Source organism: Ornithodoros turicata, chromosome 1 (assembly GCF_037126465.1).
Source record: "Ornithodoros turicata isolate Travis chromosome 1, ASM3712646v1, whole genome shotgun sequence".
In the NCBI taxonomy this organism is placed as follows: domain Eukaryota; kingdom Metazoa; phylum Arthropoda; class Arachnida; order Ixodida; family Argasidae; genus Ornithodoros; species Ornithodoros turicata.
In genome coordinates this window covers 144,924,628-144,939,344 of record NC_088201.1, presented here as the reverse complement: position 1 = coordinate 144,939,344, position 14,717 = coordinate 144,924,628, and the positions used below count along the sequence as shown (strand labels likewise).

The 14,717-nt window shown below is 45.5% G+C and overlaps 1 protein-coding gene across 1 annotated transcript in view; it reads right to left on the bottom strand.

The window, feature by feature from the left end:
• Nucleotides 1–532: 532 nt before the first annotated feature.
• LOC135386441 (uncharacterized) overlaps nucleotides 533–14,717 on the bottom strand; it is a 97,111-nt gene continuing 82,926 nt past the window's right edge. The window contains exon 5 of the mRNA XM_064616353.1: nucleotides 533–639. Coding sequence (XP_064472423.1) covers nucleotides 533–639 — 107 coding nt within the window. The remainder of the gene's footprint in view (nucleotides 640–14,717) is intronic.

The following is a 14,717-nucleotide window of genomic DNA, read 5'->3' as shown; positions in this document are numbered from 1 at the left end:
AGGAGTTTGCTGGTGCGCCCGAGGGAGAGCCCTTCAGCATATGCTATATAGCAACTGACTTCATCCCGATAAAGGTGATAGATATATTAGAAAAAAATCTCTTCGCATTTAGCTGGGACACCCTGCACATAAAATTGAAGCGCGCTAGAACCTGAGCCGCTTGATGCCAAGTTTTGCGAGAATGGACATCTACATCCACAGAAATGAAGCGTTGAAATGGCGAACAAATTTTTTAAATGTTACACAACATCTATCACATGCGCGACCAAATTTACGACTGTTGCACTCGGTGTATACAAAGGTATGAAAAAAAGCACAAGAATGCCTTTTAAAACAACATGCGCGACATACGAGGACGAAAACGGTCAAAGTGGAACATTCAAATTCAGGGTCGAGTACTTTCACACCATCCGATGCATTACCGTTGTTCATCATAATTTTGCACGATATTCTAAACACATAAAAGCATTGGATATTCAAGGTGTGACCTCCCTGCCTCTGAATACGTGAAATAGGCCCCAATCAAGTTTAATTACCGGAAGACTGGCAGTCCCGCCACCGGCTTTTTACCGGGGTAGCATGAGCAGACTCCTACCCAGCAGTCAGCGGATGCAGGGCATAGATTGGTTTGTGAGCAGTCTGTAAGTAAACGAAAAGACACTTTTAATAACCTGTAGCACGCTTTGCAATATTTAATTCAATGCATAGTGCACTATAGTGCACTAGAAATCTAGTAGTCCGTCTACATACGCCGTTGGAGATAAGGAGACACAACAGCGTGCCAGGAGAAATACTGCAGAGCCACAATGGGGAAGGGCTCACGTAGTGTCATGCGACCTGTCATAAAGGGACCGAAAAGTGAATATAAACCTATCGAAACTTTATGTTCAGCGAAAAGCTTGAACCTTCAAAAGTTCAAATATCAAAGAGCTCCGCTGAAATCGCTGTAGTTTTTCTGAAATCGAATTTTTCATAATTGCATGTCCAGGGACCTAGTAGGAAACCGAGCAGTCTGTCAACAATTGCATGACCCCGCGCCATCTGTCGAAGACGCATGTAATACGCGCACTTCTGGGCGCTAATGCGAAAATGGCAGTAGGCATTTGTGACCACTTTCTACGTCGAGAATGTCGAGTCTCTTGAACATGAGTGCGCTGGAATTCCGCATTCGACAACTGTCGCTCACACAGAACTGTTGTTCGTGCGTTAGCGTGGTGGAAAGTGTGTTCTTCACAGCAGAAGATTTCTCGTCCAGAGATTAATCGGAGTCACATTCGTCCTCAGCAGTAGCTCACCGTGCCGTGAACATGCACTGCTTTGTGAAATTTCCGTGTATCAGGGAGAAGCACTTGTGTAAGCCGAAGCAAGCGCTGTTTTTTCGTCGTGCAGGTGTTCGTGTGTGAAATGCAAACCGACGGATACTATGGATGGATACTACGGTCTTTGCTGCCGACAGGTAGAGAATGCGTGTGGAAGGCAGACAGACAATTGCATCAGAACTAACGAAATACTGTGCCTTGACACCGAAGTGAGTATACTGCAAGTGTCTTTTACATGCATCCGAGAAACCGAAGAGCAACATACACGGCAGCGCCGTGTGGTCTTTACGCGCTACTTGAACGGCAAACTGGACGGAAAACCCTTATTTCTGCAGGAAATTCGTTATACCACCTGACTTCCATTCACAAGAAGGATATGGGGTGCTCCGAGAAAATACAATAGAAAGTACTCCACTGGATCTCGATCTGCGTCATGCATTCAATTAGAGATGCTTTCCCATCAGTGCGCAGACTTGTAGAAATGTTGATGTCAACATATTTTCATTTCGTGCTTGCTGCAAGTTTTTCTCATTGCTTTTTCTTTGCTGTTACAGCATATTATAATTTCTAGTTTGTTCCTGAAGGGTTAAGTAACCTGTGGGCATAGATGTATTTGTAGGTTATACTGATGTCTCAATTGTATATGTGAGGAGTAAGTAAGATAATTTTCATCAGTGTCATTCAGCTGAACTGTGTTCATAACCTTTTAGTATACTTCTTAGTGACCACGTTTCGAAATGTCAATTAACATTTGAACCAAGATTGGGATTTAACACTTAATTAACTCTGTTTTGCTAAACGGAGTACTTGTAACTGATTCATTATCACGTCACAACTAACATTTGTAAAGAAGGATTGAGGGCTGACTTCAATTGTTATTAACCCTTGATCTGGGTTCAAAGTTAACCATGCACCATTGGTGTGCATAGTACTCAAAATGGCTAAATAATTTATTGCATAAGTTCTCTGTCACTGTAATTGAGATGTACTTTTGTAAAGTACTTTTGACAGCCCTGCAAATTGAAACTGGCTTCAGTGTACACCACAAATGCATCGTAACATTTGATTGAAATATAATATAAGAGCAGAAGCAACGTTTTGTCACAACTCAAACTATATCTTTCTTTTTTTATTGTCCAGGGATTTAGGAAACAGAGTAGGACTTCCTGCCCTCTGATGTTTTGACGTACTTGATAGAGTTGTAAAACCTGCAACAAAATAAACAAGAGACGTATAAACAGTTTTGCCTTTTGTTTTTGAATTTAACAAGCTAGTTATATTTTACCATTTGTTCACTTTTGTGTTCTCTGTTGGTGAAAAGATTACAGGAACAATAATGCTGCAGATCAAACAATGACCTGTCATCTTGATGAAGATGAGAACATTTCTTCAGGCATGCTAAGTGAAACAAAAGAAATGCACAATGAAGGTTGTACAAAAACAGCAATCTCCGTCGACTAAAACTATATATATGTGGATGTAACCACATCGTGTAGTTTCCTTCAAAAGTAGGACTAGGCAAGGTTGTTTGGTAGTTGTTGGTAGGTTGTTGGCATGTTGATGTGCTATACCGTTATAGCACATAAATATAGATGAGGCTCAAACACAGTAGACAGCGTGATGGCTGCAAACTAAAGTGAAGATTTATTCAACAGAACAAGAAATCGAAAGCATGAGTAGAGAAAGGCAGTGCCCATGCAGTGTATGGTGAACCACACTAATCTCTGAGAAGGTAGGATCGGAAGAGCAATAAAGAGAAATGACAGCTGCGTTCGAGACATGGGAACTCTGCAAATTTAGGACCAATATGATGTGGTAACCTTGCATGGCTCACTACAGCTCTTACACACATTGAACAATTCCAGTAGTGAGGCTTCAAAGACAATGAACGTTCGCTGTTTCATGGGGCATTCAAGTGTAGAGGATGCATCTCTAGAAAATTAATTAGCGTTCCTTAGTCATAAAGTCATAACTACACCTCAACAGGAAGTATTCTTGTACCCTTCAAACAAGCTATAGTAGTACTCATCGGTTTCTTCTCCTATTGTTGACGTCATACTAATGTTCTGCACTTGTCCAAAGACTCCAAAAAATGTCACAAAGTCTGCAACACGTAACAAATCTAGTGCTTCCATCTGTGGACTTTGCATACCTTCTTTCAGCTATTTCTGTCAATTCAACTTGAGTGCCTGGATCACACACACACTAAGCAGTCTTGCGCCACTTCAACACTGGAAGGCCCCTAAAATTAAATTTGTTGATGTTGACACTGTTGAGTACGGGACAAGTAGAATAACGCAAGTTAAATGGAATACGTCATCGCTATATTATAATTTATACATGTGTGACGCCTGTACGTACCTAAGACGTTGTGTTGAACTCGTCACCTCGGTGAACCAAAATCACTGGGTACTGAGCATCAGTGTGCTTCGTTACGTCTTCGCAATTCGCCTTCTACGGCATATTCGTAGTCATCGGCAGCAAGAGGAGCTCAGCACACACGACACGACTGCTACATCTAATAACCGAGTGTTTCGAACCACATTCGTTTTCGCGCACTCTCCTGTTGAATCTTGTGGTAGAAAACGCCCGCCGCCGATGGTGAACGAACATGATTTTTGCATCCCTCAACACCAAAACAACACCAGGCATATGTAGGTCTGTGGAATAATTGACACAACAGCCACGAACATGTCATTCACTTATACCTAGTTACACTAGCGCTCTCAACCACGGTTGAGTCGACCACGGTTGAACTCCGGTTGAACTCCGGTTGAACCGTGGTTGAGAGTGTTACACTGCAGCGCCAACCGTGGTTGACTGCACAACCACGGTTGAGTTTCGACCGACCTCCTCAACCACGGTCGGGTCAACTGAAAAGCAAGATGGCGGACTCCACTTCAGCTACTGTAGTGCCGTCGGAAGCAATAAGTGAGCTGCCGTGCAGTAAAACACACTTCGTTTGGTCAGATGCCATGACGATGAACTTGATAAACCCCTGGGAAGACAATGTAGCCGTATCGGGGACCAAAGAGGCCAGAAAAGAAACGCCGCCGATTACGACCGCGTCGAGACAGCTACTGCGGTTTTCGTCGGCAAGCAAGTGTGGGTTAAAATAGAAAACCTGACGATCGAATACTGGTAGGAAACTCAGTTACTTCACTTCTTGTTTCTGCTTGCTTTGTTGTGTATGTCATAGCTACGTCTATTTTATCCAGCTACCACAACATGTTGGTAGATGATTCTGTGCGATCAGTGGCGTTTTCGTCGCATTCCTGCGAGCGCGTATGATGTACATGCTGTTCCTTTTCGATGTTTCATACTATTTGGTACAACTGATAACATGTCATACTTGAATTTCCAGCTTCACCTATGAAAACTACAGCCACACTGCACGGTTTCGCACTGCTATAAGACGACTACTTCAGAAACAGTGATGTGATGTCATGATTGGTGAGCATAACCACAGCTGCAATCTGAATCTGTGTGCTGATATGATGTGTGGAACTCTGCATCTGACTGACCTGCTTCAGGATGATGAGGGGATATGGAAATGGGGTGTGTACGTCCTCTTCGCTGGAATAATATGTGTTGTAGTTAGTACATCACTGCTTGTTCTGAACTCGTGTGAACCAAGCATGTGCTTAAAACATGTAATAGTTTGTAAAGGCATTATTATGTGGTAAAAAATAAAGTCACTAAAATGATAAATATGGATGAGCATTTACTAAGCTGGAAATCAGTGCCAGTGCTGGCAATGCTGCATGTAATCATATGCATATTACTACTAAGCATAGCAAGGCAACTAGCGGGTGGGGATTCATAGTCAGGAGATTTATGTGCAACAAGAAAATACAATAACAGAGCTTGTGTGTATTGTATGTCATTTGTTATGCATGCTATTTATCCCCTGTGTATGTGTTTGTGATCCCGGCGTCGGGAACTTGGCGCCCCATCGCCGGCAGCAGCCGCAGTACCGTAGCAGTAGCAGTAGCAGCTGCATTCACGGTTGGGTCGCCCAGGAGGGAGACCCCCACGTATAGCTGTGCGTGGCTTTCTCGTGTCTGGGGAAAGGGGGATCCTGGCAGTTGAGTGGACTCGAGGTTGGTTTGGACCCTTCGGGGCCCCTCCGGGAAAACAACACACTGCGTTGGCCCCTGCTTCCCATAGACGGGTGGTCCTGGAAGGCCCGGCCAGGACTATTCAGCCAGTCGCCATCTCACTTTTCATTGCTTTCTCTTTATCCTCTCTCCTCCTCGCTCCCTTCCTCTTTCACCTTCTTTGGTGGCAAGGGTCAACCTTGGGCAGTTCTTTTCACTCTCCAGAAAGCTGCACTTGGGTATCATTCAGAGGTACCTGCTACTGCGTGGTGTGCGGTCCCCTGGTTGGGCTCCGTGGTGGGCGGCAGGACGTCTCCACCGAATGGCATTCATTGTTTCTATGGACACAATCACCTAAAAAAAAAAAAAACGATCGGCGCCCGAATAGGAGCCGCACCGAATAACGAACATTGAATTTTTCTGACCTAAGTTGTCCGAACCTTGGTTTGCCAAGTTCCTGGTTCTCCACTAGATTACGAGGCTAGACAACTGTCTAAAGTATCTCCTTTCCTTGTTGCTAGGGCACTCGAACACGAAGTTAGGAAAGTCCTTTCAGGCCAGAAACTCAGCTAGGAGACATTCAGGTGGAGGTCGACAACAAACAACAAAGTACAGCACTGCAATCTCTAAAGAACATTGGGGAGATACCTGATCTCAGTTACAACCACCGAAAGCTGCACACGTTAAGGGAGGCATTTCCGAAGAAGAGTTAATCGAGTGCAGTGAAACTGAAATGAAGAGGGCTTGAAGAGCAAGGTGTCGTCTCTACCAAACGGATAATAATTATGTGGAGCGATGGAAAGGAGATCCCGACAAAGCATCGTCATCCTGTTGTTCAAGCTGCCACACACTTCCTTCTAACATCAAAGCCGGGTTATGTCAATTGCCATGTCAGACCATTTATTCCTAATCCTCGCCGCTGTTTCAAATGCCAGCGGTTTTGGGCACAGCTCCCATGGCTGTCGAGGGCCGTTGATGTGTCCCAGATATGCTGGCAAGGAACACTCGCCTGAATCGTGCACAAAGACTTACTTCCATTTGCTAACTGTGAGGGGGGGGGGCACCCGGTCTATTCTTGGTCCAGCCCACGGTGGAACGAAGAAACAGAAATATTGAACATAAAGACAGAACAGAACTTATAACTATAAAGCGGCACGAGCACAGCTCGAGTTCAGATGGAAACTAAGTTTTCCGACGTGGTGCATAGGTGAGTGGTGCCACCGAGGAAGTCCGTGGAGACACAGACCTGTTTTTCGAGTCCTGAGTCCCCAGTCCACACTCCCCAACCTCAGAAAGCTGGAGGCACTCCAGTGTCTTCTGCCGTGACGGAAACCCAGCCATTCAACTGGCCACAAAGAAACAGCCACGGCCTCATCTAAGGCCCGATGGCACACAGTCAGTTTTGGGACGGTGTCGTAAAAACCCCTTCTCAAAAGGCATCCAAATATGGAGGTCGACGATGACGACTGCATGTCGCAGAAGTCATCGTCGGCCTCCCCAGTATTCGTTCACAAGGAAACAAAAACGAGAAAAAAGACGAGGAAGGGGTTTCAAAGGGAATGAACAGAGAAACAACCTTGCGCGAAGGGTCCAACCTCCTAAATGGTAGCAAGTCTTTGCTAGTCCGTGACCCAGTTGCTGCGATTTTCTTTTCCTCCTTTTCAACTGGGACTGTTATGAACCACTTCCTCCAATGGAACTGGCCGTGGTTACTTCCGATCTAGACGACAATATCGATCTCTTTCGACAAGTACAATGCAGCATTGTTTTTACCTTCAAGAAACATACTAACACACACGACACCACCAAAGCCCAATCCGTAGACACAATGTATTTCGAATGGATCGAACTAGACGCCGATCGCGCATCTGGCCGGTGTGGCTATCGTCACACATGGGGGGCTGTTCCGTCACAGAATCCACTTGGTTACAGAAACCTTGGAAGCCGTAGCCGCGCAGATGGGTCCTTGACAGGAAATGTCACCATCAGCTCGGTCTATTTGCACCATCAGGAAGTTTTGGACAGCGAGATTATTGAACACTAATCAGCCAACTTCCAACTCCATGTATACTCCTAGCGACTTTAATGCCCACAATCGTACTTTGGGCTGTACAAGAACCGACAGGCCGAGGGAAGATTGTGGAAAATGTCTTGTTATCGACCTCCATCTGTCTTTTAAATACAGGAGCACCGGCGTAGATCCACTGTTCAAGTCAGTCTTTCTCCGTCTTAGATTTATCACCTTGCAGTCCATCTCTATATCAAGATATAGAATGGAGTGTAGAAGAAATCCCCACTTGGGAAGTGATCACTTTCCAGTGATCCTGAAATATATCTGTGCAGTCAATAGTCTGACTGCACGCCCCCCTAGATGGAAGCTCCAACATGCTGACTGGAATGCTTTCTCTGAAAAATGTGACTGCTCGTTAATCCCTGTGGAGAGGATGTCGATTGAAGAGGCCAACAACTGTAATTACCAACGTCATCCTCGTGCAGCAACACAATCCATTCCCCAGACTTCGGTCGTCTACCGAAACGACCGAAGCCATGGTGAACATCGAGTGCAAAAACTCGTAACGTTCAAAATCGTGCGTGGGGTACATTTCTGAGATACCCCACATCACAAAATCTTCTTTTGTTTAAAAAGGCGAGAGCCAAGGCCAGATGGACGCTGAAACAAGCAAAGCGGTCATCTCTGCGCAACTCGTGTCCTCTCTATCTTGCAGTAGCCCCATCCAAGTGGTGTGGGACAGACGCAACATCAGAGGGAGAACACCGTAGTAATACAATCCCTCTTTTAGAAGTCAACGGGCAGGTGTTCGGCAGCCGTGAAGAACAGGCGGTACGCTCGAGAACATTTTGAACGCATCTCTGATTCATCCCATTACACGTCCCGAATTTCTTAGAGTAAAAACAAATGCTGAGAAGCGGAAAATTCCAATGAGTGTGGTGATAGTACCTGTACAACCAGCCGTTCACGAAGGTGGAGCTTCTGCGATTCCTATTCGCCGCTAAAGCCACTTGTCTGATGAATCAAAAAAATTGTTGCTCAATTTCTTTAACCGCGTTTGGGCAGAGGGAACATTACCATTATTATGAAAGACGGCTACTGTCATTCCCCTTCTCAGCCAACAAAGGAAGCATCGAATCCGGCCAGTTACAGACCTATCGCTCTTACGAGTTGTATTGGAAAGACGTTTGAGCGAATGGTCAATAACCGGCTGGTTCATCTTCTGGAAGAAAATAAGTGCCTTTCTGAATTTCAATGTGGTTTTCGAACGGGGTGCTCCACTGTAGATTACCTCGTTGGGCTGGAAACCACTATTCGTGAAGCCTTCGTCGAACGACAACGTTGCTTGTCAGTTTTCTTTGATTTAGGAGAAAGGCGTATGGCACCGCGTGGCGACACGGTATTCTGCAGGATCTTAACTCTTTTGGCGTGGAGGCAGACTCCTTAGATTCATTGCAAACTTCAACCAGCACAGATCCTTTAGAGCGCGACTGGGAACCACTCTATCCCGCCCCTTCGTACAAGAGAACGGTGTCCCGCAGGGATCCGTTCTCAGTGTTGTTTTATTTATTGTGAAAATCAACACTGTGACCAATGTCATCCCACCCTCCATATCTTACTCCTTCTACGTGGATGACATTCAAATATCTTGTTGCTCCGCGAACCTGTCAATATGCGAACGACAGATGCAGGTGGCCATCAACAATTAGGCCAAGTGGCCTTCATCAAATGGGTTTAAATTCTCAGCTGAGAAAACTGTGTGTGTCCATTTCTCCAGGATTAGAGGACTGTTTTCACCACCTACGCTGCAGCTTAACCGACAAGATATCCTTGTTCAACCAGAAGCCAAATTTCTTGGCATTACTTTCGACTCGAAGCTGACCTTCAAGGCTCATATCCAAAACCTAAAGATAAAGTGTGTCAAGTCACTAAACATTTTAAAAATCATTTCTCACAGATCTTGGGGTGCACACCAGGAAACACTTCACCAAGTGTATACATACTGCATGTATTCGTTCCAAAATGGATTATGGGTCCTTTGTCTACGGTTCTGCTCGAGAGTCGGTGTTGAAAGCCCTGGACCCTGTCCATCACCAGGGGCTCAGGCTCGTGCTTGGCGCCTTCCGAACGTCTCCAGTACAGAGTCTATATGTTGAATCGAAGGAATGCTCCTTGAAAAGACGGCGTTCTTACCTCGGTACGTCGTGCGCGCTTAGAATACATAGTCTACCCCAAAATCCAGCCTCGACTTGCGTCAAGCACACACGCTTTAAACAGCTGTTCATTAACAAGGCCTCTGTCGTCCCTCCATTCTCTTTCCGAATTGCATCAGAGTTTGATTGCCACGGTTTCTCGTCCTGTGACCTACAAGTTGTAGAATGTAGCAGAAAGCTCCCACCCTGGGAACCACCTCCAAGGTGTGACATCTCTTTGGCAAAATACAAGAAACAAGACAGTGCCTCATCAGTACTTCAACAAGAGTTTGCACACTTGAAAGACAGCTTTGATAACCATACTGAGATTTACACAGATGGGTCCAAGTCTAGTGCACGAGTGACTTGTGCCATGATTTGTGGCGCGCACACAAGGTCTCATCGTATAAAAACATTTGCATCAATTTTTACTGCCGAGGTTTACGCCATTATCTTGGCTCTCAACTACATCCTTCAAGATTCCATAAAGTCCTCTGTTATATATACAGACTCCTTGAGTTCCATTAACGCAATTTGTAGTCAGCATACAACAAAGAACTTTCTTGTGCAGCGAGCAAGATCTTTAGCCAGTTTGATAACAACAAAGGGGTACCCTCATCCTATGCTGGGTGCCCAGCCACGTGGGCATCAAAGGCAATGAGTTAGCAGATCAAGCAGCTGCAGCTGCTCTCCAAAATGACATCACACCTTTTGAGATGTCCGTGCAAGACATGAGATCCGCACTCAAGAAATCACTGCACAGAATGTGGCAAGCCTTTTGGAACACACAAGCAAATAACAAGCTCCACTTAATTAAACCTCACATTCAGGATACAGGAGACCGGTTGGAAAACCGCCTGTTGTGCACTTTACGAGCAAGGTTACGTATGGGCCATACGTACCTTACACACGGGTTCTTACTTCGAGGAGAGGAGCCACCTCAGTGTGCGCACTGTGGTCAGCTCCTGTCTGTTGTACAAATACTCATCACATGCACACATCATGAAATCCATCGCAAACATCACTTCAAGGTATTTTATAAATACTTCTTACCTCTTCACCCAGCCCTATTGCTTGGGACGAGGCTCTCGTCCCTTTTAGAAGCGTCTTTGATTTCCTGAGAGACGTTGGCGTTATTAGCCTTCTGTAGTCTTACACGTATACACTCATCTTTTCATCGTGTTTACTCTTAAATAACCATAACATCACCACCGTCTCAATCATACCTCAGTTTATGGCGCATTATGATCTTTGTTGTCAATGCGCCATTAAACTCCCAATCATCATCATCATCATCATCATCATACACACCACACCACCAAACACATGTTGGAAGTAGTCCCGATAAACTTTGAAGGAGTGACAAAACAAATAAAAAAAATACACAGGAAACATCGAGTCATCTTCCTCAGTAATATGTCGGCTCACTGCATGCTTCACACATTCTTGTGTATCTTCTAGGTTCCAATTATACACGAACACCCAGAGGGAAACCATTGTTGCAGCATCCCAGCCTGAAGAACAAACAACTGAGCAACAAGAGACAAGTTCAGAACCTGCACAGAGCTCACAGAGAAAGTAGCCCAAAAACCAGACTGTGATGATGCAGGTCCTAGAGCTCTAAAAGCTGTGGAAATGACAGCTACAAAAACTGAAAAAAGGAACGAAGGTTTCAAAGAAAAGTACTGAGGCTGCAGGAAGGAGTTAATAGAATGCAACAAGAAATGCTTCGATAAGCAAATTAAAATGGTGCAAGCGAGATGGTGTACTGTGGAAAGAGCAAACATTTTCTTCAGTTCATATTGTGTGTTCCTCAAACTCAAGGAAATGTTTCATTCGATGCAGACTTATTTTCAATCACCGCCACCACTGTTAGCGCTGCGCAGGTATGAGTAGACAGAGGCCACAGCAAGAGTCGAACAAGGAACGACTTTACTCGTGAAGGAAAAGGGAAAAAGTGAAGGAAAAGCGTGTTACGCGAGACACGCAGTGTGCGCAAGATGAAAGTGAACAAACACGTGAGCATACGTCAGACGAACACGAAAACGAAACTAGACAACACATTGTGTAAATATATCTAACACCCTCCCTCAATGTGTCGTCGCAAAAACCCTTGTCGATGGTATCGGAGTCTGATGTTTATGAAGACCCAGATTCTCACAATGCCGGCGTGTCTTGTTCCCATTCAGAGCCTTGGTCATGATGTCCGCGTAATTTTCCGATGTTCTGATGTACTGGAGTTTCAATTGTCCATTCTCGATATTCTCACGGAGAAAGAAGTGTCGCAACTCTATATGCTTGTTGCGTTCGGATACCACTTGATTATTTCCGACCGCAATTGCACCCTGATTATCAACGAAGAGGGTATGTGGCTCACCGATGAATTCACTCGCTCCCACTTCCTTCGTAAAATGTTGCAACCACAAGACCTCTTTAGTTGCGTGGCACATTGCGATATACTCCGCTTCGACTGTTGACAGTGCGGTTGACGTCTGCTTTTTGCTACTCCAGGATACCGCTGCACCTGCTAGCGTAAAAACGTAGCCACTGAAAGAACGTCTGTCAACACAATCAGTCGCCCAGTCTGCGTCGCAGAAGGCTTCAATTTGCTTCCCAGTCTTTGAAAACGTTAACGCAACGTCTTTCGTTTGTTTGAGATAGCGTAGCATGTGCTTCAATCCGCTCCAATGCTGTTCGGTAGGCTTCACATTAAACTGACTCATATATGACGCTGCGAATGCCAAGTCAGGTCTCGTCCCTCCAGCTAAATCAAGTAGCCCTCCAATCGCTTGACGGTACTGATGAGACAATGCATTCGCTGCCTCGTCGTCATCACACGCTTTCTTGTACTTCATTCCTGGATCTAGTGGTGACGAAGCTCCCTCGCATCTTTCATGCCAAAGGTTTCCACGAGCTCCTCAGCATACTTCGTTTGGTCCAGGATCAGGCTTCCGTCTTCATTTCTTCTGATGCTCATAGACAGTATGTGGCTCGCTTCACCAAGGTCCTTTACTTCGAATGCACTTCGCAGTTTCTGCTTAAAGTCTTCAATTTTCCTCTCCGTCTTCGCAAGGATGAGTATGTCGTCCACATACACACCTATAATGAGGTCTTCACAAAAGTAAACGCAGGGATCTGCTTTTGACCTTGTCATGTCTTCGTTCTTTAGGAGTTCGTCCAATCTTATGTTCCACTCCCTCCCTGATTGACGGAGTCCATAAAGACTTTTCTTTAACAGGCAAACGTTGTCCTGGTCTTCTTTACACAAGATAGTGGGTTGCTCCATATATATGGTTTCCTTTAGAATTGCGTTCAGGTATGCTGCTGTAATGTCAACCTGATGTATTTTCCAATCTCTCTCAATTGCAACCGCAAGGAGTATCCGTATTGACTTCATCTTTATAACGGGTGAATAAGTTTCGTTGAAATCAATTCCTTGGACTTGAGAATAGCCACAAGCGACAAGTCGTGCTTTTTACCGTTGTAGATTCCCGTTCTCGTCATATTTCTTTCGAAATATCCACTTGCATTTGACAACTCCTTGATCGCGCGGTCTTGGGACAATTTCCCACGTACCGTTCCTCTCTAGATTTCCCAGTTCTTCATCTATGGCCTCCTGCCTATAATTGCCATCAGGCATCGACAATGCTTCTTCCAGAGTGATAGGATCGGGATAGCGGTCGCTTGTGTGACCGTGTAACAGTAGTTTGGCCGGTGGTTTGTTCGCTAGTCGTTGAGATAGTCTTGGTAGCTGTTCGACTTCGTCCTCCGACTTGACCTGCTTCATCGACGAGCTCTTCGTCCTCTGTTTGCACATTGGCATCTCACTTCTTGTTGCTTCGGGTTCTCGTATAGAGTCTCCTTTGGGGCCTCGTCTTCGTCGTTGACTTCAAGATTTACGACTACGATTCCGTCGTCGTTACATGACTCCGCAGTCACTGGCTCCGTGACTGTTTCGACAGCCACGGGGTTGCAGGGAAATGGCGCCTTCGTCGAAAACAACATCACGGCTCAAGAGAATTCATCATTCTTCATGTCCCACAGTTTGTATCCTTTGACACCTCAGGATAACCTACAAGAATGCATTCGACCTGCATTCGACCACTTTGGGGTCCAACTTCGTCTTTCTGCGTTGTCTCCGCTGTACTGCCCAAGCTCGACATCCATAGACTCTAAGGTAGTCTATTTTGGCCTCTCGGTTGAGCCATAGTGTTTCCGGGCAATTGATGGTTGACGGCTTTTGAAGGACACTTGTTACGTATGTGCGCTGCTGTATCGGCGCATCTGCCCAAAGTGTTTTAGTCAGGCCGGGCTCAATCAACAGACATCTCGTCATGTCCATCAGCGTTTGGTTGTATCTCTCAGCTATACCGTTCTGTTGCGGTGTGCCAGGCACTGTCAACTGTCGTGTTATCCCGTATTTCGTCAGGTATTGTATAAAGTCTTCTCCAACATATTCGCCAGCGTTGTCGCTTCGAAGGGTCTTGATGGTAGTGCCGTGAAGATTTTCCCACCATCCGTCTATACTCATCAAACTTTTTAAGGACTTCGTTCTTCCTTTTCATAGGGTACACGACTGCGTATCTGGAGTATTCATCAATAAAAGTTACGAAATACTTCGAACCTCCTTTCGAAGTTGGTGTCACACTCCCCACGTCTGAGTGGATCAGTTCTAACGGCGCTGTAGCTCTCACTGTGACGTCACTGCTCGGAAAACTACTTCTCCTGAGCTTGCCTTCCACACACGTCGAGCATCTTCCTTCATCGCTCTGAAGCTTTCTGGGACAGAGCTGGTATACGGCATCCAGGTGGAGATGGCTGAGTCGGACGGTGCCACAACGATGCATCTGCAGCACAACCACGTTTCGATAGCCTCGATGACGAGCACAACTCTTCTACCGTGTATAATCTTCCCTGACCTTGTTGCCGATAAGATGGTCTCACCGTTGCTCCGTCGCACTTCTGCTTTTCCATTGTGGAATGTTACTTTGAAATAAGTTCCTCAATTTTTCCCTACAGATAGGATGTTGCCGTCTAGCTCGGGTACGTGCAGCACGTCCTTGAGAGTTAAGAAATTCCCACCGTACTCTTCTTT